This window comes from Protopterus annectens, chromosome 2.part1 (assembly GCF_019279795.1).
Source record: "Protopterus annectens isolate FY-2018-M chromosome 2.part1, PAN1.0, whole genome shotgun sequence".
Classification (NCBI taxonomy): Eukaryota; Metazoa; Chordata; order Ceratodontiformes; family Protopteridae; genus Protopterus; species Protopterus annectens.
Genome location: NC_056729.1, coordinates 1,081,950,401 through 1,081,977,306, shown reverse-complemented (window position 1 = coordinate 1,081,977,306; position 26,906 = coordinate 1,081,950,401). Strand labels below are relative to the sequence as shown.

Below are 26,906 nucleotides of genomic sequence, written 5' to 3'. Positions count from 1 at the left end.
GAAAGTTGCTAGAATAACAGGATTTGTGTTAACATGCATTTTCTGAAAGATATGAAGTCTGAAAAATGTATTTCACAATTTGGTTATTTCAGTCTTCAGCAATTTGCCGTAAAACCACAAATTTTATGAACAGGCTAAAAATATAAAGCAAAAATCTGGACATTTTGCAAAAATCTGGATAGCTGAGAGGTATGCTACCAGGGATAAGTATTGGGAAGACAATTCCCAACAGCTAATGACAAAAATTGTACTTGTGGCTGCTACCATTCAGTAGTCAAAGTAAATAGAATAAACATGATATTTGTCGACAAATTAGTAATGAAAGCAAATGTTAATGATTACTCTGGAAATGGGATGGACCGTTTCCATACTGAGAGAAAATGTAGTTGAAACTATGGTTTGTGTAAATAAAAGTAATATGTGGAGCCTTAAGAAGTATAGCAAACATGGTCTATGCATAAATGAATTGTTGTTAGATAGATAAAGACTTTTTCTTAGAAAAAAGAAAGGTAGCCTTAGTTCCAATGTCAAGCTTGAATACAATATCACTGCACATTTTCTTTTATAGTTTTCTCAAAGGGAAATACAATGCAGCTTTTTAACTTTATCTTTTAACTAAACATGTACTCACTTTTTAAAAATATATTACAATTCTAATATTGTTAATACTTTTTTCTTGCATTATCATTGAAAGAACAATATATTTCTCCACATTGTTGGGTTTCTTCTTATGGACACATCACTGGGATTATTTCATGCCTACCTCTTCCAAATGCTGTAGTTTATACAAACCTAAGAACATATTATATTGTATTTGATATGATTTGCAGTAAGATTTGCTATATGTGTTAAACTTTATATATACATGTTCAAGAAATATATGTCAGTGAGCACTTTCTAGAATTTATAGGCAGTATACATTTCAAGCATTAATGGTTTGTGAAAGTAAATTTTATGAGCCAATGCATTTATAATTACTACTGATAAGTAATTATATTTGTTAAATCATGTGCATGATTTTTATAACAATATAATAAAATAATTTTCCATCTTTTTCTAGTCTGTAATAATGTATGCAGCTGTAGACGTGACTACACATGGAGCCCAGAAATCTGTGATGCATATTATAACTGCTCCAGCAGAACAGAGGGAGGAAGTTGTCAATGTGTCAAACAAATGCCTGCAAAAGAGACATGTGGACCCATCCCAAAAACAGTTCCTACTGTAACAGCATCTTCTACTACAACAGGTGAAACCACAACCTCAGATTCATTAACAATAAATACAAGCATGGCCACAGCACTAAATGGCACAACAAATGCGTCAAATGGATCAATACAAACACATACAGTGATGACAGGCCCAAGAGTAACAACGACATCTATAATGCCTTCTATTGTAAATGCATCTTCTGATGTAATACGTGAAACCACAGCTTCAAGTTCACTGTCAACAGCAATGACACCACTTCCTTTATCATCAACGGTGACTTCACAGGCAATGACAATTGCATCAGATAGTACTACAGGTGCTGAAATGATTTCAAATCCAACATTAAAATCAGATGAAACAAGTTCAGCAATAACACAAGGTAATGCATGAAAAAATAGCTCTTTTATTTTTTTTCTATAAAAATGAAAAGCATTCTGATGTGTGAGCTTAAATAAAATAATGTCAAACTCTAATACTCAGGTAATATCAAACCATTTTTGATTTTGTGCTACAACAGGTGAAACCACAACCTCAGATTCATTAACAATAAATACAAGCATGGCTACAGCACTAAATGGCACAACAAATGCGTCAAATGGATCAATACAAACACATACAGTGATGACAGGCCCAAGAGTAACAACGACATCTATAATGCCTTCTATTGTATATGCATCTTCTGATGTAATACGTGAAACCACAGCTTCAAGTTCACTGTCCACAGCAATGACACCACTTCCTTTATCATCAACGGTGACTTCACAGGCAATGACAATTGCATCAGATAGTACTACAGGTGCTGAAATGATTTCAAATCCAACATTAAAATCAGATGAAACAAGTTCAGCAATAACACAAGGTAATGCATGAAAAAATAGCTCTTTTATTTTTTTTCTATAAAAATGAAAAGCATTCTGATGTGTGAGCTTAAATAAAATAATGTCAAACTCTAATACTCAGGTAATATCAAACCATTTTTGATTTTGTGCTACAACAGGTGAAACCACAACCTCAGATTCATTAACAATAAATACAAGCATGGCTACAGCACTAAATGGCACAACAAATGCGTCAAATGGATCAATACAAACACATACAGTGATGACAGGCCCAAGAGTAACAACAACATCTATAATGCCTTCTATTGTAAATGCATCTTCTGATGTAATACGTGAAACCACAGCTTCAAGTTCACTGTCCACAGCAATGACACCACTTCCTTTATCATCAACGGTGACTTCACAGGCAATGACAATTGCATCAGATAGTACTACAGGTGCTGAAATGATTTCAAATCCAACATTAAAATCAGATGAAACAAGTTCAGCAATAACACAAGGTAATGCATGAAAAAATAACTCTTTTATTTTTTTTCTATAAAAATGAAAAGCATTCTGATGTGTGAGCTTAAATAAAATAATTTTAGCAAATTACACATACATTAAATTAAATGATGAATAGAAGATAGTGAAAATATTAACTCTTAAAATGCGAACAAATTGCTAGGGTTACCTAAATGTAAAGAAAGTGACTGCTGGATGGATAAAGCAATGGGCGGATGGATGGAAGACTAGATGGGTGATGGATGGTTAGATGGCTGGAAGAGTGGATGGGGGGATGGATGGATTAGAATGCTGCAAAAAATAAAAAAAAGTTGATATGGTACATTTTAAAACACATGCAGTTATACAAATATGTGCAGTTTAATTATAAAGTCAAAATTTTATTTGTTGTCATTAACCAGGTGCTGTCAAGTGTTGAAAAGCTATAGTAAACTTCATCAAAACCTGCGGCTTCAGACATCCCTTGTGTAATGCAGCACAGCACTGATAGCACAAATTAGTCTCCCTGGTATCATATCAGATCCCAAATAACTGATGTTTCTGACCTTACCCTGGGCAGAGATGACTACTCTGAATGCAGTCTCCTGAGGGATCTATGTCTATCTACAGTTATTATAACAGCCTTTTTATGCAGCACATTGGAGTTTCTTCCTTTCCTTTCAAGAGAGGTTGGAACAGACCTTACTTCTGTCATTCATGTTGATGGGAAGTTCTGCATCAAATGAAACTTTGCTTCTTCTAACAGTTTTAGTGATTTTAAATGGATGTATTTGACTATTTGTTATATTAGGAAAAGTAAAGTTTGAAGGATGTATATGGATTTTTCTTCTGGTTTAATATTTTCTTTTCTTTGAAACCCCAACTTTTAGGTTTAGTCTAGAAATTTCTACCACATATATCCCTCATGGGGTTTGAATATATCTTCAAAGTGTTGCAGACGATAATAAATGTTTCAGTCTTTATTTGAATAATGAGATTTTACTCAGATATTATGTTGAGACTGTATTTGGTCAAAATCCCTATTAAATATGAAATGAGATATAAACAGAAGGATGTAACGTTGTGCATAATGTATGACTGCATGGTGGAAGCAACAGCATTAAATGTCTTTGAAGACTAGAAAAAAAAGAAAATTTGGTCAAAATATTGTCAAGATGTTTCTGGCTTGGTTATGTAAGCATGTTTTTAACTCTTGTTAAAACAATTGTATAAGAGATTACTTCTTGAGAGGAGATGGAAGACAGTGCCAAAGTTGAGGTTCTGGGTAGAAAAGCAGTGATTGGTATTGTTAAGTTTAGTAAAGAGGTTTGCAGCACAGGTAGCCCATTGTAGTCCTGGTTTCTTGGTTGATAGCTATGTGTCTTTCAAAGAAGTTTAGCAGGTAATGGTGACAAACAGTCTGAGTACTATAGTTTAAAGAATTAAGATGCAAATAAGGGGTCTGCTCTCTGTTGTACAGGAAACCATTTTAGCATTTCTTAAAGTAATGTAATAGTGTTCCTCTCTGAGGGAAAGGCAGATGAATCTGCATATATTGTTTGATCAAGCTGGAATAGCACTTTCATTCTTTTCTGAGGCAGCTGTGATGAATGGCAGGGTGTACTCAAATTGTGATATAAGTACCACTTACCTATGGATAACTCAACAGCATATGACCTAGGGTTTGAAATTCATTTTTGCTCAGAATAGGGGATAGATTATTTTTAGCTTGTTTCTTTTTTGGAGGGAATAATTTATTTTTATTTGTGTTATTTATTTGTTGAATTTCATAGACAGGCATAACCATAAGCCTAGTTATTTAGAAGAAGAAAAATAATTGATGAAATTGTGCATATTGATTATAGAAGGATAGTTTTGCTAGTTTAGGTTTGGTTACAGAAATCCCACATTTGGTATTATAGGGGCTGAGTAGTAGTTTTATGTTAGTAATCCAGCTATAGAGTGAATTGAAGTGATATTGTAGTCCATGTTTAATCACTTGAAATGAGTATCTTGAAAGGTAGAGGACTGTATCACTTGCATATGTTAGAATAGGAAGTTGATGAAGATCATAAGACACTTTGTTGACCAAGACAGAAATAAAATTAATGGAGCCAGAAGTGAGTGATCTGATTGACTGACAAATTATGATCTGTGAGGTAGCTTGGGAACCTTAGTATATCTCAGTGCTAAAGATAACGTAGCTTAGTAGTTAGATGACTGACATCTACCAGGTAAAATAATTTAATATATTTAACAAAGCTCTCCTTTGTACAGTGATCTTTATCCATGTCATGGACAGATCCAGCAGTCATTGTTCATATTGCTGTCATTGTACCTCTTCCTATCCATAAAAAATGTCTTTGTTTTTTCTCTTTTTGTTTTTCTGAAAGTGACATTTGTAGTGATGAGTGTAGTTGACTAGTTGGATGTAAACTAACTTTTTAGCCTAGATTTGGTAAGATGGAAACTGGCCAGAAGTGAGAGGCTTTGGTTGGTCTAATTTGGTTCAGTACAGGCTTAATAAGAGCAGATTTCTAAACTTTAAGCATATTGGTGTGTTTAAGACAAAGGTTATAAATGTATATTAAAGGAACTAATGTTGCAGAAAAGAGGAAAATCCCAGGATGCAAAAAACTCCCTTACCAGCCTCAGTAAGAAGCTGAGATCCCTCATAAAATCCTCCAAAGCTAGTTACAAAAACAAAATTGCCAATGATTCCAAAGACAACCACAAGGCATTCTATAGTTACGTCAAGAATCTAAATGGCAATGCTCAGATCTGCTCTGAGCTACAGCAGAATGGCAGTAAATATACTGATCCCAAGGATATTGCCAATATCCTGGCAGATCGATTCAGTGCAAACTTCACCCCCCCTCTCACCCCCCAAAGGACCCATCTCAATACCAAAAGATTGGCAAATTCCAGTAATCACGGCCACACAGGTAGAAACTGCACTCTCCAATGCTAAGAATACAGCATCCATGGTACCATATGACATCCCACCTATGTGCCATGTTTAATCATAGCCTCATCTCAGGCTTCATGCCCACTGAGTGGCACACAGCTACAGTATTCCCACTCCACAAGGGGGGATCCACCTTGGATCCCGGGAACTACTGTCCCATCATTCTGACAAGCCTGATCAGCAAGGGCATGTAAAGCTTTATCATGGAACTTATAAACAAAGACACTGGCAACCTTCAAACACTGTACCCCACCCAGTTTGGGTTCGTGAAGGGCCGATCTTGTGTCCTGAACCTGATTGACTTCTTTGAATCAATCTCCAGAGCTGTGGACGAGGGTAAGACAGTCCACACAGCCTATCTGGACCTCGCCAAGGCCTTTGACACCATCCCCCACTCTGGAATCACAGATAAACTTACTAAGCTGGGCTGAATTCCCTATGTCACTCGATGGGTTGCCAACTGGCTTACTGACAGAACTCAGACTGTAAAAGTAGCCGACTCCAAATCCAGCTCCAGACATGCTACAAGGGGAGTACCTCAGGGTTCAGTCCTGTGACTGTTTTTGCTTGGCATCTACTTCTCTGAAGTACAAGCCAACACTAAGGGACTCTGGCTAACCATGTTTGCAGATGACTGCAAACTGGGAGCCATTATTGAATCCCCAAATGATGTAGATATTCTACAAAAGGGTCTTACAGAAACAGATGCCTGGTGCCAGAGCCATGGGCTCAAGCTTAATGCCAAGAAATGTATAGTTATCCCCTTTGGGAAAAAACATGTACCCATGAATTACCACATAGGTGGCAGTACACTAAACACAAAAAGTGTGATGAGAGACTTAGGGACACAGGTTGACAGTGGTCTCACCTTTGATAACCACATCGCCACAACAGTCAGGAAATACTTCTATGTGGCACACCTCATCACTAAGGGCTTTTCATCCAGAAAAAGGTGGTCATTGTCCCACTGTACCCATCCCTCATTAGACCCATTATAGAGTACAATGCCCCATTTCGTATGTACCTCACAAGACATCTGCAACAGCTGAAAAGGCCACAGAAATATCTCACTAAAAGAATCACAGGCCTAAAGCAGATGCCCTATGCTGACCGTCTAAAAAAACTCCAGCTATACTCTGTGGCATATCGTCTACTCAGAGGCGATCTCTGCTTAACATACAAGGCCATGTCAAACCCTGAGCTGTTGGACATGCTCCACTTAAAGAAATCCCAATCCTTCAGAGCTACATGCTCCAGGGATCTAAACCTTGTCATCACAATGAACAAAACATGCTGGAAGGATATGTTCCTGACCTAGAGACTCCCCATACTCTGGAATAAACTGCCCATACATGTCAAGCAGAGTGCCTCCTTGGCCCTCTTCAAAAAGAACCTTGACGATTGGATGGGAGATAGGAAATTCACCCCGGGGATCATGTCAGTCACCCTGCTAGGCAGGGGTCCAGGGAAGTAAATATTGTGATAAGAAATATCAAGGGAATTGTTATGGCTAGGCTTGTATAGGCCCTAAGGCCGATAGCCTAATACCAACCTATGAACTATTGAAAAATCCCTAAAGTCGTATAATAACCAAGGGGGTATATTGTCAGTGCCTGTAGGGGCATCAAATGGGATTTATTCAAGAAGTGGGAGGAGGTATTTTACTTGATTAGTTTAAAGTAGAGGGGGGAATTAAGGGGAGAAGGGCTGTTGAATAGTGTGTTCTGTATTGTGAGGTATGTTTTTGGCATAGTTGAAAACTCTTAAGAAATCAGATGGATTGAAAGTGGAGAAAGAATTTTATTAAGCTGGTTATGAGTGTCTACCAGTTAGGTGATTTATTTCCTTCTAGTAGAGCTTTGGCTTATTGATAAAAAAAATTGTTTTGTTTTTAACAGATTTGTTTTATGCTCTCTAATTGCTCGTTTTACTAGATTTCATAATTGTCATGCAAACGAGTTGAATGAAAAACCAAATAAACTCACTAAAAACACAAACGGAACACCACTGCAGCCAGAACGATGTAAAGGAAAGAAACGCAATTTATTTAAAGACAAAAACAGCGTTTTCGCTTCCAGAAAACCAGAAGCTTCATCAGCAGTTGACAGGATTAAAACCTAATGCATTTAAAACAGAGAAACTGGCGCTTGTTGACGACATCACCACAAGCGCCACAAGGTTGCTTAAAGGGGCAACGATGAAACTTAAAAGGGCAACAATAACAAAGAGAGCGGGTGAGTACAAATACATAATATGCCATATAAAACTTATGTAAAAGTATTAAAACATTCTAAAATGAAGTGTGAAGCTAAATAAGCTGTATATAGTGAGTATCAGTAGGCGAGAGCAAATAAATGTACTACTGAATCGGGTCACCTAACAGGAACAAGCAATGTAAAAAAAAAAAAAACAAGTTTTATATGGCATATTATGTATTTGTACTCACCCGCTCTCTTTGTTATTGTTGCCCTTTTAAGTTTCATCGTTGCCCCTTTAAGCAACCTTGTGGCACTTGTGGTGATGTCAACAAGCGCCAGTTACTCTGTTTTAAATGCATTAGGTTTTAATCCTGTCAATTGCTGATGAAGCTTCTGGTTTTCTGGAAGCGAAAACGCTGTTTTTGTCTTTAAATAAATTGCGTTTCTTTCCTTTACATCGTTCTGGCTGCAGTGGAGTTCTGTTTGTGTTTTTAGTAGATTTCATAATTGTGGGTATTGGAGATGTGAACTTTGTGATCAATTTTTTTCAGTCATAGCAAGTTTTACCACTAAGATTTCTGATGGTTTTCAGGTTATTTAGCTAATCATGAATATTTATTTATTTTTTAATCTTTTAACTGAGGTAACAATGTGTCTTGTATATCTTTCATCATGTAGATAAGGGTTTTGACTTCATAGGCTCATAGGATCATCGGAGCATAGGACATTACTAGGCCATCGACCTGCAGGTGATTTCAAGCCTAGCCTTTTCATCCCGATGTAATACCATAGAAATGCTGGTCAGTACTCGAGATTGCATTTAGTAATGACTGCCCATTTCCAGGAGGGTTATGGGCACTATAACTGGTAAGAATTTACTGTGCCCTATCCACTCATCCAGGTTTCTCTTGAACAGTGTCATAGAGGTGCTGTGTTTCACACAAATTGGTAGCCTATTCCAAAGATGTGGCAGTTGGTGGAAGACAAATCTGTCTCTCTAACATGTCCTATTTAAATCACAGGTCATATTTAGGTCTGTGGAACATTTTGCCACAATCCCATTTGATTTACATATGTGCAGCAAGTTCATTAGATTTGAGTCTGAGATTGGTGTGTAAGCCAAACAAAGTCTCCTCTAAGAAGTCAGTATGATACAGAGCATAGTGACAAGGACTGTAGTTGGTCTGTATAAGGCACCTGCTGGAGTCCCTTGATCTTCTTTGTTAGAAACCTGTGAGGTCTCTCCAATTTCTGCAAGTGCTTTTTATATTACATGCCAAGTGGGACATTATAGTCAATAATGGGCTGAATTAGTGCCGAGTATAGGTTCATAGGATGATACTAGGCTGTTGGCTCTGAGGCCCTTATATGCCTAGCCAAGAATTTCACCCATGTTCCCACAAAGTCAACACCTGTTTTCCCAATCCAGCAGGGACACAGGTTATAACCTCTTTTGCTCTCAAGTCGATGAATTTACTAATCAAGTGTGCTGCATCAAAAGCCTTCCTTACTACAGTAGACACATGGTAGCTGGGTGAGTTTGTCAATGATGCCTGAGTGGGGGATAGTGTCAAAAGCCTTGGCTAAGTCTAGATAGGTTGTATGCACAGATTTCCCCTCATCCAGGGCCTTGGTGACTGTCTTGAAGAAGTCTACCAGGTTTAACAGGCATGATCTCCCTTTGACAAATCCAAACTGAGTAGGGTCAAGTGTTTGGAGATTACCTATGTCTTTGTTAATAAGGACCATGATGACTTGCTCCATGGCCTTGCAGTTAAGTCTATAATTCCTTGGATTAGTGGAAGCACCACCTTTGTGCAAGGGAATAATGGTGGCCATTTTCCATTCAGCTGGGATGAAGCCGGTGCTTAGACTATGATTAAAAAGAGTACTCAATGGTGTTGCAAATTCTTGCTGGAGCCCATGTAGGACACAGCCTGGGATGTTATCAGGTCCCATAGATGCTGTGTTTTTGGCCTTAGAGGTGGCATTTACACCCTGCTCTTTAGAGATACAAGGTAGAGAACAGGTGGTAGGGATGTCATGGGGTATGTGTGGTGGGTACAGGTGAGTGAAGTTTTCATAGAACCTGTCAACCAATAGGTTAGCTATGTCCACAGGCTCAGTATATGTGGTATCATTAACTTCCAGTTTGGCACAAATCTGGCCTTTCCTTTTAGGTTACAGATGTAACTAAAGAATGCCATATTGTTTTCCTTAGTTGAGTAAGCTAATTTGAATTTATAGTTTGCTTTGAATGACTTCACAAGAAGTCTTATTTGCTTGTTTAATCTGAGGAGGGAGTGTTTCCAGTTTAGGACTCACTCCCTCTTACTCTTAGACAGCAATTTCTTCCTCTTATTGTAAAGCCTATTAATGGCAGTTGTCTACCAGGCAAGTTTGCTCTTCCTTGAGGAGCTTGTCTTGGTCTTATCAGGTATAGCCAAGACAATGCGGTTATGTAGGTGTTTGTATAAAGCATCGGTGTAGAGCTCGGCATAGTTGCCAATTCCATCGGGAGGGGAGTGGATGAAGCTATTTATACCATCTTGTAAGTAGTTATGATCTGCTTTGGAGAAGTTATTTAGTTTAGTTGCTGCAGGGGGGGGGGGTGTCAGGTGTGATAGTTAATTCGATGAGACTGATTTGTGGTCAGATGTCACCATGGAAGACCTCACAGTGGAGGTGCTCCACTGGTCCCCCATATTGGTAAGCACCAAATCCAGGATGTTGGCACTGCTTGTGGGGGTGTCAACTCAGCTGGTCCAGGGCAATGGAGTTTACGAAGTCAAGGAACCTTTGGGCCAGTGAGTTTGAGCATGACTAATTTACCCAGTTAATGGATGGGTAATTAACGTCATCCAAAACCATGGTGTTTGGGGGATAATTAAAATCCCCCATAACCAGAGTGTTTGGTAATATTTGGATTGTCCACAGTTTGGGCAAGTAGACTTCATGTGTGTCATGACCCATGGAGAAGGACGTATAACTGGCTATGACCTAAATGGAGGTCTCACCCACCATAACCTGAACTTGGAGTAACTCCATGGAGTTGTCCAGTCTAACTAGATGGGAGGTGAATTTATCCCTAATATATATATAGAAACACTACCTCCTTTGGTTCTCAGATATTCATTTTGTGGTCTGAAAGTGTGGAAGGCTTTGTTACCTTGCAAGGCCGGGGTACTCTCTGAGGTCTTGAACCAGGTTTTTGTGACTTCAGACATCTACATCTTCCAGTGGTAGAACTACTTCCAGGGTGTGCAGTTTTTGGTTTAAGTTCCTAGCATTTAACAGCATGACCCTTATTTTGTTATGATTGGTAATTTTTACATCATGAGGTTTGTTTTTGAGACCTTGCCATAAAAGGCACTATGACAGCAGCAAGAGCCTTTGCCAACAGCCGAAACCTAGAGGAGACAGGTGCAAACTGTCTCTGGCAAAGCACCGAGGTTTGTCAGCCATGGCTTCCCAGGCTGATAGAAACTGGATCCCCTTGGAATGACATCAAAAACAAAACCAATTATTGAAATCAATCATTTTTGTTTATACTGTGGCATCATTCCAGGTGAGGGTAGTATGCTGCTCAAGGCTAGGGACACGCCTGCCTGTGACACATATTCAGAGAGCTCAATCAAGTCTCTCTTAATATAATCCATTGAGGTATATCTCAGGTCATTCATTCCAACTATGACAATGAGATAATTGTACTCACTGCTGAGAGTCCTGAGTGCCTGCATGATCTGCCGAATCCTGGCACCAGATAGGCAGCTGGCCATGACTTTCTCCTTGTCCAACCTGATGAGTGGGACATCCATGTGCCTCACTATTGAATCTCCAGTGACAAGAATATTTGGTTGTTGAGTGTTACACCATATGGGATTTGTAGGTGAGACTATGTGTTATGGGTACTATGGGAACTGTGCTAGTTGCAGCAGTATTGTGTTTTGGAGGTCTCTGATGTTTCAGTAAGTTTTTTGGGAGAACCTCTATGTATGTTGATTTTGGTGCTTGATATATACTATATGTAAGAGTGGGGGTAATATATGTATGTGTAGTGGTGGGTGGGTTGATAACTTCTTCCATATTATTGTTTTGATTGCAAGAGAGCATGGATTCAAGATTCTTGTTGTAGCTACATCTCTCACCTCTGTACTTGAGTGAGTAATTAGTAGAGGGTTGTTAGTGTACATGAGGCAATTGCTACACTGTCTCAAGAGAATTAAGTCAACAAGGATGGCAGGAAAAAAAAGTGTAGTTCAACTGTCCATAGTGTGAGGTTGTGGACTATTATCACTGGCAGGGGGGATAGGGGACTTTATAGGATTGATCAAAGCTACAGCTCACCAGCACTAATAATTTGACCAGGAAAGTACTTAGGATAAGGGCTACACTATACAGCTGTACCTAATGGAAAAATTGTTGAATTTATCTGTCCAGCTATGGTGCACAATTGCATGCCAGTACACAGTGCGCAAACAAGCAAAAAGCTTCTCAAATGCATGGCTTAAATACCACAAGCTAAAAACTTGAAAAACTTTAAAAAGGTTCAGAAAAACCAATAAAGGTGGTTACTGCAAGCCCTAGACCATCCACACTATATCTGACAGGTCGCAATCAGCACAGTCCTCTCACTAGAGGGCAGAAAGGCCCCTTCCAATCCAAAATGGCCTGAAAAATGGACTCAGAGTAAACAGCGACTAAAAAGAGACCTAGATGCAGCAAACCTGTATCTGGACTATACTAAAGCTACTAGCTACCCTATTTCAGCAGGACACAGCAGAAAAATAGCAGTGATACAGTAAAAAATATTTAAAACAACAGAAAATCAGCAGGAAGACTCTAAAGAATGTTTTAAACAGCTAACAAATCATTTATTTTTACGCTGATTGGTGGGAAAACCTTAACAAGTAGAACATATTGCTTTACAACAGTGAAAAGTACCAGCAAATACTTAACAAGCTATGAAAATAGAAAAAGAGCTTTGCCCCGACCCCCCCTTGAACAAACAACTCTGGACACGCAAAGCCCTTTGACGACCTTTATTATATATTATCATACATGAACTTCAAACATATAAACAATATCAATTGCCATCAGCCGCAACGATCCTCAGGGCAGCGTACCTGCTAACCCTGAAACTTCCTCCACTGGGTCAGCATACCTGCTCAACCCTCCCCCCTCCACAAATAATAGGCAGCGTACCTGCTCACCTTCCACCACACAAAACCATTGGCCAAATCAAACCACATCCTTAGAGGGGGAACAGAAGAGGACAATCCTGCCCCTCTTCTCTGCTCCAACCAACCAAATCTTTTTCCACCAAAAAAGGGAGGGTAGGAGGGACCACCTCACACCAAATGTAACTACTTCCTTTAGCTCCCTACATTTAAACCCATTCTGAGTCCCACCCTTCCTTACCTCACTTCCTTAACTACTCCAATCCCCCTTCACTACCTACATTGCCATGACACTAGTGATTAGACAATCCCTTAATCCCTAGCCTAGCTCTTCTCCACCCCCCACCCCCTCCCTTCACTTACTCGTGGGACCTGGACAACTTTGTTTGTGCCAAGCTGCATTTGTCCCAGCCCCCCTTTGAACAAACAACTCTGGACACGCAAATCCATTTGACAACCTTTATTATATATATTATCATACATGAACTTCAAACATATAAACAATATCAATTGCCATCAGCCACAACGATTCTCAGGGCAGCGTAACAACTCACCCTGCTTGAACACCTCAGGGCAGCGTACCTGTTCACCATGAAACTTCCTCCACTGGGGCAGAGTACCTGCTCACCCCCCCACACAAATAATAGGCAGCATACCTGCTCACCTTCCACCACACAAAACCATTGGCCAAATCAAACCACATCCTTAGAGAAGGAACAGAAGATGACAATCCTGTCCCTCTTCTCCACCACCAGCCTGATCGCAGGCTGTTCCCCCTCCTAAACCTTAACCTGCAGCATCTCTTGTAGAATGAGCTTGAGATGCAAATTAAACAAATCCAAACCAATTTCATTCAGATGAACTCCATCCGTATGATACCAACCTACCTGTCCTTGCCCAAAGTCCCCATGTTGAATGATATGTATCCCCGATTTTCTTAGCTGCCCCTCCAATGTATGGTTAACAAATCTCCTGGCCCTTTCAATAGCTTTATAACTGCACACCTCCCTCCAAAACAATCAAGGAATCAACTCCGACCACACAATTTGCATACCTAGGTACCTATCCTGTAGTCTCCACAAATCCTGAAAAATAGTCTCTGCTAAACACTTCTTAGTCAAAATACTGAAGTCATTACCTCCCAAATGAATTATTATTATATCAGGACACCCTATCCATAATTTAGCCTTCTGAAATTCAAACATTAACCTATCCCAATGCATACCCCTAACCCCATGCCAAAACACAGAACATCTTAAATAATATAAACCCAAATTATTTCCATCCTCCCTGATTAAGGCACGCTTCTCAACCCAGTGGATATACGAATGGCCCAAAATGAGTATACGCTTCCCTAAAAGAAAAAGAAAAAATTGTTAATAACCACAAACAGTACTATCTAATATAAAATAAAAAGGCATTTGAGGACCACCTGCCCACCCTCTTAATAACCTCAATTGAACTACCCCATCTAGCCAAATCTGAAGCCGTCCCAATTCTAAAAGAATGAGCTGCTAACTTCTCAGCCGGAAATCCCATGCAACCCAAAATCCTCCTAATTAAAGTAATAAACCTACTACTGGAAACTACCCTGCCATCCTTAGAGCAAAATACCAACCCCTATGACCACCCCAACCTCCTATCCCTAAATTCTGTAATCCAAGTTACTGGGCAAAGATGAAGGTTTCTGTCTGCTTTGAGCACTACTCTGAATTCCCTACCCAACTGATGTCTTGCTTTTTTGTATTACGATGTTGACCTCCCTCTCAGTCACTATAACATCCTTCCAACATAAGGAACCTAACAATTCCAATACCCTGAAAGTGCCAAAATATAACCACGTGCATAGATTGCACCACATAAAATAATCCAGCGACCCACCATCTAATAATTCTAAACCATGTAACAAAATCTTCAATATTCCCCTTGTAATTGGCAACCCTGTATCCCTAAGCTCCACTATCACCCTCCCCACCCTCACAACATATGTCCTGATGTCCAGGACTTCATAAAATCTTGCAACCCCTCCCCAACTTAGGAAAATTGCTAATAGCCGCCAAATCCACTTTAACTGTCTGCAAAGCCTTACCTTTCTCCCAAGCACCAGCCACATATCTTAACAATAATTCCTCTGACCATGCCCTTACCTCTTCCGGCAATCGCAAAACAAATTGATTAAAATCAAAAAGAGCTCTACTGTATGCCTTTTTCATAGAAGAATCCCAGGAATGCTGCATCAGATGCCTGACTATCCTGTCCCAAGCTTCCACACCTCCTCCTGCAATGTTTCCGACACCTCGGCCGCCCCCGGAGCCAACCCTCGAAACCTGCAAAACTGAAAGCGGGACAAACTATCAGCAATATCATTCTTAACACCAGGCACATGTACCACTGTAAAAGAAAAATTTATTAACAGGCTTTGCAATACCAACTTCTTCAATATCCTCAACAGCAATTCTGCCCTAGCTGTTTTCTTTTGTAATACCTTCACCACAGCCATATTATCCGAATAAAAAATGACCTGCTTGTTCCCCAACTGCTCCTTCCACACCACCAAAGCTGCCCATATCAGCATCAGTTCTAAAAAAATGACATCACGCCTCCATTCCTCATCCTAATCTGGAGGCCATTGCACTGCAAACCATCTTCCCCCAAAGTAAGCCCCCAAGCCGATACTGCCAGCTGCATCCGTAACCAACTGCAGTTCTTCCTGACCCACCCAATCCGATTGCAAAAAGGAAATCCCATTAAATTGTTGCATAAAAACATCCCACAACTTCAAATCCCCACGCACTAGCCTGGTCACCCTAACCCAATTATGTTTACTCCTACCCCCTTTTAGCATATAAGCTAATGCCCTGCAAAATGTCCAACCCAGATCTACTGCTCAACAGGCAAAGTTCAGAAGACCCAACAGTTCCATGACTGAACCAACTCGAATATTATTCTTGTCCAATACCCCCCATATAGCTGATTGCAGCCTCTCTATCTTATCCTGAGATAGATGAAACAATCCCCATTCCACATCTACCATTAACCCCAGGAACTCCAATGCTCTTGCTGGACCTTCCATCTTGTGTGTGCCAAATTTACACCCAGTTCCTCGCACATACTGGTAAATTCCTGCAACCATTGTTGAGCCTCCACCCACCCTTCCCCAACTAACAAGAAATCATCCAAATAAGGCTCCGCCTTTTGCATTCCCACACACTGATTCCAAATCCAGTGTTCAGGGTACTAAATTTCTCAAACGTAGCACATGCCACGGAACAACCCATCGGCATGGCAGTGTCAAAATAGTACTTACCACCTACCTTCATCCCCAACAATGGCCAATACTCCCTCCTAATGGGCAACAAATGGAAAGCTGATTCAATGTCAACCTTAACCAACCACGGCTCCCGAAATTCCCTGATCACCTGTACTGCATCGTCCAAAAAGGCATAACGCATCCTAAATTCTTCGCCCCCAATAAAATCATTCACTGACCTCCCTTCTTGAAATTAAAGATGATGAGTAAATCTAATCTCCCCAGGCTGTTTCTTCGGCACTAATCCCAATGGCGGCACCTTGTAGCTAACGAAAGGAGGAGAATCAAATGGACCTCACAAACACCCTGCCTTACACTCCTTACCTACCAACTCTTCCAAAACATCCTCTTTCCCTTGCACTGAATGGAGGTTCTTACAACTTCTCCCCAACCCCACCATGGACTTAATATGAAATCCCCGTTGAAACCCTTGAATGACCTCAGTCTTAAGAGCACAGTCAGGACACTGACAAAGCATATCTTCCAATACCTCCACCTTAATGGGGAAAGGCACCCTCCCCCTATTGCCTCTAAAGGATCCCATTTCCCTGGGTACATGAAAATTGCCCCTTCCTCGAGCTGTCTGTGTTGTTCCATGCACCAAAACCCTGCTGTCCACAGTAAACCGCAGAATGATTTCCTCCACATCTTGAGCAAGTATGTGCAAAGTTGCACCCAACCCGTGAACAAGTACCCTTATTAAATGACCAACACACCCCACCTGCCTCACCCACGCTCATCTTCCTATTAAACCCACCAAAGCTGTCCATCATTGTAGCCAGCCCTATATCAGGATGACGCACCTCCCACCGCCGAACTGCTTTCCATTTATGGAACTGCTCATCATACCACAACCATGTGTTCCCCGGCCTCAAACGTTGTGCCTCCTGAATGGTGAGAAAATACCCCAAAAGGGGCAAAGCCAAAGCTCCATCCTTCTCTAGCTGCACTGCCATGTAATAAATAAAGCCAACCACCCAGTTGTCCCAAGTCCTGAGCCTAAGCTTACTTGTCCTTTTCCTATCCAGCACTGCTAACACCACCAACAAGTCCTTGCTAGTGTCTGATTCCACTTCCACTAACCTCTGGACCCCTTCCGCATCTAGCAGCTCAAACACATCCACATGCTCACCTTTACAGATTTTTTCTTTCACCTTCCCTGAAATGTGTGGGGTTAAAATAACCAACTATTGCCCTGTCCCAGTGCCTGAGAAGCTAGGCAGTCTCCTGGCCACAACCCAAAATCTGATCCTACATCTGAACCAGTCAAGCTGTCCTTAGAGCCCAGGTCCACTCCAACCATCTGTCCGCCCGAACACCTAGCTGCCTGCAACAACCCCCTTTGCACTCTGTCTGACACTGTTTCTTGTCTTTCCATATCCCCATCTAACAAGACCTCATCAACCACCTGTGCCTTGCCATCCTCACCATCTAGTTCCCCAACCATTGGCAAATTAATATCATTACCTGCACCTTCATCTTGCGACGTACTGGGAACAGGAGCCTCCACTGTAACTGCCTTTTCCCCCGGCCTGAAGTCATCACCGGGCGACGTCTCTTTCTGCCTGAAGCTTGCTCTGGCTCTACCTTGGACCTCATCACATCCTGGAATAATTCTTCCCCTTGGGGTATGATAGCCTACCATCATTATCGCAATTCTGGTAACTTAGCCATCTTTAAAAAAGAACACAATGTTAATGCTGTTCCACAAACCCGACTACCTTACTACCCCCCAGCCTCTATAATGTTGTCTTGCCCTATGCCCCACCACTCTCTACCAACTCCCCAACTTACCTATACTCTGCAGCCTAGAACTACCCTTTGCATAACTTACCTGCTAAGCATACACTCTCATCAATAGCTAATGCACTTCTTCTTCCTCCATAAATAAAATATCCCCTGCCTAGCACAGTCTTCACCCTTCTGCTGCACACCCATTCAGCCACACACTTCCCTACAGCTACCATCCCCTGCCCTATCCCCACCAAGTGTGTATGCATGTATGTGTATATATATATATATATATATATATATATATATATATATATATATATATATATATATATATATATATATATATATATATATATATATATATATGTGTGTATATATATATATATATATATATATATATATATATATATATATATAAAATGAATATAAAAATTAAAAACTACTGTCCTCTACCCACCTACATTCAAACCATAGATACCAACACCATTCATCTCCCAGAAGCCTGTAATCTTTATCTCTTTCTTCTGGACCGCAAATCCTTATCCCACAAGCGATAATGGCCAAAATCTGCAGTGTGCATGTGCGAACCATCACCCGAACATCTGAAACCGAAAGAAGCAACCGAGAAACCACCAGGGGGGAAAGCAAAAGGGAATCCCCACCACTACCGATGCTGAGGGAAGTGTGCGAGGACAACCCCATGCAAAAGAACGATCGCTGGAAACCAAGAACAGGCACCTGAGACCAGAGCAAAGCCGCAGAAGCCTACGCACCCACCAGGGAGCACCCAAGAATCCAATGGACACTGAGGAAGGACCAGATTACAACGTTGGACCCCCCCCACAGCCTACCATGACCACTATGGAACACGCCGAAGGCCAGAGCAAGCCACAGAAGCCCACAAGCCCACAAGAAGCACTAGGGATACACCAAACTCGACGACCTAGACAGGATTACAGTGCTGGACCCCACAGCTGACCGTGACCACCAGGGAACACACCGAAGACTGGAGAAAGGTCAAAGAAGCCCACAAACCCACCAGGGAGAACTAGCGGGACACTGAGCATGATGCACCTAGACCGGAATACAACGCTGGACCCCCCACAGCCTACTGCGACCACCAGGGAACACATTTTTTTTTTTGTTTACCAAGCCAACCCACATGCTACTACCTGACCACATGGCCCAACCGGGAAGGAGGAACGACGAGCCCGGCCTACCCACATGGCTACCCCCGACAACATGGCAAAGGCCTAAACCATTGTGACCAGCCCCACCACCCAACCGGAGTCACCACTGGATCTCAGCAAGCACCTCAACAACCGCAAAATAAAAGGAGACACCACAGGACACTAGGAAGCACCTACCGCAACACCCTGCCTAGTGGACCCCCAATGAATCAAACCAATACCCAGCTAAGCCAGGCACCACACTCATACAGACAGTACCCACCAACCATTTACCCACACACACACTCCTCTCAGTAACCTTCAATGCCAGCAAGCCAAACCTATATCTCAAACTCCATCCCCACCTTAAAATTTACTAACAGAGAACACCAAAGGGAGAGGAGGGAACTAACTCAGTTAAACTAATCCCTTCTCTCCCCATAATCCAAGGCCTACCTGCATCTACAGGTTGTCTGAACATAAGCTAGTTGTTACTGCGCCACCAACTCACGCCAAATGTAACTACTTCCTTTAGCTCTCTACACTTAAACCCATCCTGAGTCCCACCCTTCTTTACCTCAGTTCCTTACCTACTCCAATCCCCCTTCACTGCCTACATTGCCATGACTCTAGTGATTAGCCAATCCCTTAATCCCTAGCCTATCTCTTCCCCACCCCCCACCCCCTCCATCTACTTACTCGTATGTCTAGGACAACTTTGTTTGTGCCAAACTGCATTTGTAAACAGTGAAAACAGAAAAAAAAATGATTTAACAGGCACAGCAAGGCAGATAATTGCAGTACAACAGTGTAGTTTAGTACACAGAGCTGTGGGTTATCTGTAATTAGAAGCATTGTATTGGAAGGTATAGTGGATTTTAAATTTGGCCTAGTTAGTTGGCTAACTAGTTGAATGAGTATTCAAGTCAACAAGAAGTTTGGAGATGCCATTCTGCATGGTCCTAAAAAATTTTAGATTAAAGTCTCCAAGTATTTTGTAAATATGTAAGTAGAATATTTTATTAATGAACAATAGTTTTCTGAGTGCAAAAGGTATTTAAAATTGTGTCAAATATTTGAGTACTCTTGAACTGAAATTGAATACTCTGAATTGTTTGATAAAGTACCTTCTCCTTTCTATTCCTGGGTTAAATGTGGTGTGAATCATCAATCTGATACTGGAGAATGGTGTAAATGTGTGTGTGTGTGTGTGTGTGTGTGTGTGTGTGTGTGTGTGTGTGTGTGTGTGTGTGCGTGCGCGCGTGCATGTGTGTGTGTGTGCATGCATGTGTGTGCGTGCGTGCGTGCGTGTGTGCGTGTGTGCGTGTGTGCGTGTGTGCGTGTGTGTGTGTGTGTGTGTGTGTGTGTGTGTGTGTGTGTGTGTGTGTGTGTGTGTGTGTGTTACTTATCAGTACATACTTATTAAAAGTATAAGCTGGCTATAGTAATCAGAGTTTACAAAAATGCTACGTGATAAAGAAAAATAAGTAAGAATCAAGTAAACAGTAAAATAAGTAGAATCTGTGGTGCTGAAGCCAGGGGGTTGACCATTATCAGATTATCAACTGCTCCTTTAGAGCACTGTACCAGACCAGCAGGCTGAGACAACTGCATATGCAAGAAATATAGTGCTCTTAAACTCGCGTATAACATTGGAAAAGAGAGGACAAAACAGAATGGTATGAGCAGTATTCAGAATGCCAACCCATGAAGATAATGAATTGAAAGTATTTATTTTATTTTATTTATTTTACATTTGTTGACCGGGCTAGTCTAGCTGGAAATATGTCCATTTTCAGTAGAGGCCCGGGGAGAAAAGCTCCACACATAACATAACCAAGACAGATAGACAAATTGTTAATAAAGACTTACACATAAAAATATACATTTAAATCAACTAGTTAATAAAATCAGCATACATTAAAGGAACTCAAAAGTTTAAACTCATACACAATGTTCTGTCGATTTCAAAGCAAGTTTACCTAATACATACGGTTATGCAGTAAGGCATCAGCCATGTAGATTACAGTAAAAGCTCGGAAGGGAAGAGAAGTAGAAAGAGTATGAAGGAAAGAAAATAATGGCACAAGGCAAGAGTCATAAGTAAGAGAGGAGAAGAAAAAAAGACAGTCAAGACGAGGTGGGAGAGATAGTAGAAGTAGGTCAGAGCATAAGAGGACAGCAGGGAAAAGAAGCAGGGTAGAAGTTAGTTTTCAGGCAAAATGAAGGGTTAAAGGTTAGGAGAGAGTAGGGAGAGGGAAGTTAGCCTGGAGTACTACAAGAACAGAGCCAGTGGTTTTGGAAATGTAGTTTGATTTGTTGTTTGAAGAGCGGTAGGGATGAGATTAGTGTTAACTCTTTAGGCAGCAAATTCCATACTCTGCCTACAGTATTGGTGAAAAGAGAGTCACCAGCTAAGTTGTGGGCCTTTATGGGTTTGGTCATAAGTTTGCAGGAGGAATGAAGAGAGGTGAGATTGTTATAATGGAGTAGAAGTTGTGAAAGTATAGGGGTGTTACTAGGTTGGTACAGTAATTTGTGGGCAATTGTAAGTTGTGAAATATTAAGATAGTTTTGTAGTTCCAGCCAGCCTAACTGTTTCAAATTGAGGCAGTGATGTGTTCTAAAAGGGTTACCAGTGGCGAAGCGGGCAATGTTATTATAGCAAGTTGCTAGTTTGTTTAGGTTAGTTTTTTTAAGGTTGGTGAAGATAGGAGAGGCATAGAAGAGAGTAGATATAAGATGGGAGTGAGCAATAGTAGCTCTAGTAGATGGGGTAAGAAATGGTTTTATACGGTATAATGATCCAATTTTTCTGTTAACAGTTTTGATGGTGTTGTTGATGTGTTGGTCAAAAGAGAGATTGTTATCAATGGTAATTCCTAGTAGTTTTGTTGTGGAGTCAGGAGAGATGATAGTGTTGTTGTTTGAGTAGATAGAGAAGTTAAGTGGAGAGGTACGAGTGGTGGGGGTGAAGAGGAGAAGTTTGGTTTTTTTGGCATTGAGAAGTAGATCCTGTCTAGTAAACCATGTTTCTACAGTGTTGAATGTAGTTTGAGTTAGAGTGGTTAGATCAGAGGAGGTGGATGCTGAACAAATGATAGTAGAGTCGTCTGCATATTGAATGCAGGTAGCTTGAGGAATTACAGAGTGGAGATCATTAATATAGAGGGAGAAGAGGAGAGGACCAAGGATAGAGCCCTGAGGGACACCAATTGCAATGGGTAGTAAGGAGGAGATATGGTTTTCCCAAAGAACGGCTTGTTGTCTGTTACTGAGGTATGATGTAAACCATTTGATGGCATGGCTATCAAATGAGAGGGATTTGAGAATGCTAATTAGAGAAGAGTGGTTGACCATGTCAAAAGCTTTAGAGAGGTCAATGAATAGGGCAGAAGAGAGTAGGTTCTTGTTGTGATTGCTGTTAATGGTATCTGCAAATGAAAGGAGGGCAGTGGTAGTACTATGGTGAGGTCTAAAGCCATGCTGACAGTTAGCTAAAATATTGTGAAGAGATAGGTACTGTACCAGTTGCTGATGTATACATTTCTCCATAATTTTTGCTAATGGAGAGAGAAGAGCAATAGGTCTGAAGTTGGAATAGTCAATAGAGTTACCGCCTTTATGTAGTGGGATAATATAAGAGATTTTCCAGATATAAGGGATGGTTCCTTCTTGGATGGTTCTATTTATGAGTAAAGTAATTGGGTAAGCAATTTCTTTGGCTGCTTTTTGTAAAAATAGGGGAGGGAGCTTGTCAGCAGAGGGAGTACAAGGTTTGAGTTTGAGAAGTAGTTTGAAGATGGAAGAGGTAGTGATAGGTTGTAAAGAGAAGCTACAGGTAGAGTTTAAGTGATTGTTAGGAGGATAAAAGTTATTAGTATTTAATTGTCTAGCGAGAGATTGAATAGTATCAGAGAAGAATGAGTTAAAAGTATTTGCAGTCTGAAGAGGGGTGTCAGGGTTGGCATTTAGTGGGAGGAGTTTTAGCAGTACCTGGAGAAAGGAGTCTATTGATAGAAGACCAAAATTGTTTGGGTTTATTTAGGTTAGTTTCTTGTACGTTGCAGTAGAACTTTCTTTTATCAGTGAGGATGGCTTTTTTGGTAAGATTTCTAAGTTGGCGAAAGTGATGAAAATCAGAGCTGATTCTATGGGACCTCCATTTGTTCCAGATCTTATTTTTGGAGAGAATTAGTTTTCTAGTTTCATTTGAGAGCCAAGGGGCTGTATTAGATTTCATTCTAATAGTGCGCTCGGGAGCATGTTTGTCTAGAATAGAAAGGAAAGTAGAATTAAAGAATAATACTGCTTCATTAAGTGGAAGAGTCTTTAATGGGTTCCAGTTGCAAGTTCTGAGTTCGTTCTGAAATAGGTCGGTTTTAAAGTGTTTAGTAGAACGTATTTTTCTTATATTAAGGGAGGGAAGATAATCAGTCTTCTCTCTTGCAATGTATGTTAAACAGTGATCACTGAGGTCATCAGGCAGGGTCCCAACATTATAAGTGATATTAAATTTGTTTATAAGAATCCAGTCTAATATAGTCTGTTTCCTGTTTAACTTATTAACTCTTGTTGTAGATGTAATGGTTTGGGTGAAACCATTTAGGTTAATGTGAGAGGTGGGATTATCGGTATTAATAGCATTCCAGTCAATATTTAAGTCGCCAAGAATGATAGTTTCTTGGGGGTAGTAGTTAAACGCAATTGAGAAAGTCTTCTACAATTGGTATATTGTTTCCTGGAGGTATGTAAATGCAGATGATGTAAAGGGCTTTTTTAGCATTAAGTTGAAGTTTCGAGATGATGGCTTCCACCTTACTATCTTGGGTTGGACAGGCTGGTAGGGTAGAGATATTAAGATGGTTCTTAAACAGTATTGCTACACCACCACCCTTTCGTTTGCTACGGTCAAGCCTGAGTATATTATAGCCTTGTGGTATAATCTCAGTATCCTTAGTGGCTGGCTTTAGCCAGGTTTCAGAGAGACAGAGAATGTCAAAGCAGTGTATATCTAGGAGGGTGTGAAGGTAGGGTACTTTGTTGTTTACACTTCATATGTTAAGGTGTCCTATGAGGAGTGTAGTATTGGTGCCATGTTTGGGTGCTTGTGTAGAAGGATGCATGGGGCCAGGGTTGGGATGAATGTCACCGTCTTGTAAGGTAGGATTGATAGGTTTAGATGTGATTTTGATACTAAGAAGGGTTAGAGGTCTTATTTTTTTGTTTGAGTGTAGAGTGTAGGAGAGATGGGAGTACCTATGGTATTTGGGTAGGAGGTAGCTTGGGGTAGTATTGGTATTGGAGAAAGAATTGAGAGAAGTATAGAAGGAAGAAGTATGTGTCTGTGAGTTTGTTGGCTGAAGGAGAAGTGGATACTCGAAAAAGGTAAGGAGGTAGGTTGAGTAAAGAGTAGTTAAGAGTAGAATCAAGAGTAAAACCAGTGTGGATAGATTGAGACTCATTTTAGAGAGTAAGTAAGTTAGAGGATGAAGTAAACCAGACACGACCTTGTTCTCAAGACTTGACCTCTGCACAGAGCAATCAATGATTTGCTGAAAGTAGAAATGTGGAAAGAATACCTTAACTATGGAAAGAAAATGATAGCCATGTACTAATTCACTAAGAAGCAGAACAGGAATACAAATTAAGTTCTGAGACACAAATTCAGTTGTAGTCCCTTGTTCTGTAGGGGTGCTAATAGTGTTACAGTTGCTTTTATTAGCAATTTTGGAAAGTTGCATCCTAATTACAGGATCTTTTTGACTATCTTGTATTGTTTTTTTTTAATTTGTTCTCTTACTGAGTGAGCAAACTGGTCATCATGGATCCTTTACACCTGTGACCTGGGCCACAAGAACAAGGGTAAATTCAATAAATATGAACATTTTAGAGTAGCCATTCAACCAACAAGTTTAGCAGGAAATTAGAGAAAAACACAAAACCACACAGACATAGGTAGAACATACAAAATCCAAAGAGACAGAGAGTGGAAGTCAGGATTAAATTTGGGATCATGAAGCAGTGAGACATAACAACCACAAATCACTATGCAGCTTTAGTAGTAATGTGGGTCCTGATGGGAATGAATATATACATTTGCATAGTTTACCATTAGTCAATTTGATTTTGAAATTTTAGACTGCATATGTAAATATGTGGATATTATTATTATTATTATCATTATTATTATTTGCATTGTATTAAAAAGTTAGCTGCAGTTTGTGAGAAGGGCAGTAATAAATACAAAGAAATGTGGGGTGATTCTACACCCCATATTCACTAAGAATCATTTAGTTCTCTGATGCTCAGACTTGTGAGGAAGAATGCATTTACAGTGAAGGTTGGCAGCAGATTTTTATTTGTGTTAACACAGATTGCACAACTCGTTTTATGTTCAGGCTTTAGGGAAGGCTACATTTACAGTGAAGGTCTGTAGCACATTTTTATTTTTGTTAACAATGTCTGCACAGCATGCCAGTTTGATATTCAGACTGTGGGGAAGGCTGCATTTACTCTGATGGTCTGTAGCATATTTTCACTTTTGTTAACAGTCCATAGCTTGCCAGGTTAACCATAATGCTTCACACTCACCATCTTCAAACTCTGAGTGAATACCATTGGACTAAGAGGGAACAAGGAACAAGGGTTGTATACAGTGTATCAAACTGCATAAAACACATAATATACTATTAGAAAACTTGAAAAAGAGTACATTTGATAAGCTTGATGCTTCAAATGTGTATACCTTCAGACTTCAGTGATAAAGGTAGATAAGCATTTTTTATTTAGTGCACTTACTTCATTTGACAGTCTTAACTGGTTTCATTCCAGCAGTGTTAGAAGGCAATCCCTTCCCATTACGTTCATCAGACGCAGCTATGTGTATTCAAAGGAAAAGATTCTACTCTGACTACTGATAAACCTCAGGCACTAAAAATAGAATAATACATTTATTTATTTATTTATTTATTTATTTATTTGTTTGTTTGACATTTGTTAACTGGGTTCCGACTGAGCCAGTGCCCATTTTCAGTGGCCACAAGGAGAAAAGCTTCAGAGCATTACAAATATTATTAGAAAACAAAGTTTGAAACATAAAATTTGAGACATAAATTGTGGCATAACTTATTTGTATAGGCAAAAAAGATACAAACTAGTGGAAGCATTTTAGGAGGTTAAAACAACATCATGCTAATGCTAGTACATATAATGCACACAACAAATCAATGCAATTTGCTGTGATGCAGTTTATACAGTCTGAACTTCTCCCTTTGATGGGTCAAATACAAAAGCTTGAACAATAAATTTGAACAAGTAGGCATTAATGTAATCTTGATAAGATGGATAGCTGCATGACTTACAAGTAGGACATGGCTAGTATCATGTACCAATTGGACAGGTAAAATTCTAGGATCTCCCACATAGCTCTGTCTGAGGCCCATACTTATTTAGGTTGCGTTCAGGTCTATCTTTTTATCTGAGGTCCTATGTAGTTTGTATGCAGATGACATGAAAATTGGTAAACTGATTACATCTACTACAGATTGGAAATGACTAAATTGTCCATTTGGGCACAGGGGAATAATATGCTAATAAATACATTAAAAAGTAGAATGAGATTTAGGAAACACCGATTGAAGGGTGAATATTTCATATAACACACAGTTGTTTGAAACTGTGAATTCATTTAAGGACAAGGGTATATGAGTTTTTCTGTTCTTATTAATCAATTTGTTAAAGACTTATAAAATTATAAACTGTATAAAAAAGATTTATAAATTCTACAAAATCAGAAAAGATGAAATCATCA

General features: G+C 40.1%; 1 protein-coding gene across 1 annotated transcript in view; it reads left to right on the top strand.

Moving 5' to 3' along the window:
• Positions 1–1,064: 1,064 nt before the first annotated feature.
• LOC122794937 (mucin-22-like) overlaps positions 1,065–26,906 on the top strand; it is a 450,015-nt gene continuing 424,173 nt past the window's right edge. The window contains exons 1-3 of the mRNA XM_044063532.1: positions 1,065–1,591; positions 1,730–2,071; positions 2,210–2,551. Coding sequence (XP_043919467.1) covers positions 1,177–1,591; positions 1,730–2,071; positions 2,210–2,551 — 1,099 coding nt within the window. The 5' untranslated portion in view covers positions 1,065–1,176. The remainder of the gene's footprint in view (positions 1,592–1,729; positions 2,072–2,209; positions 2,552–26,906) is intronic.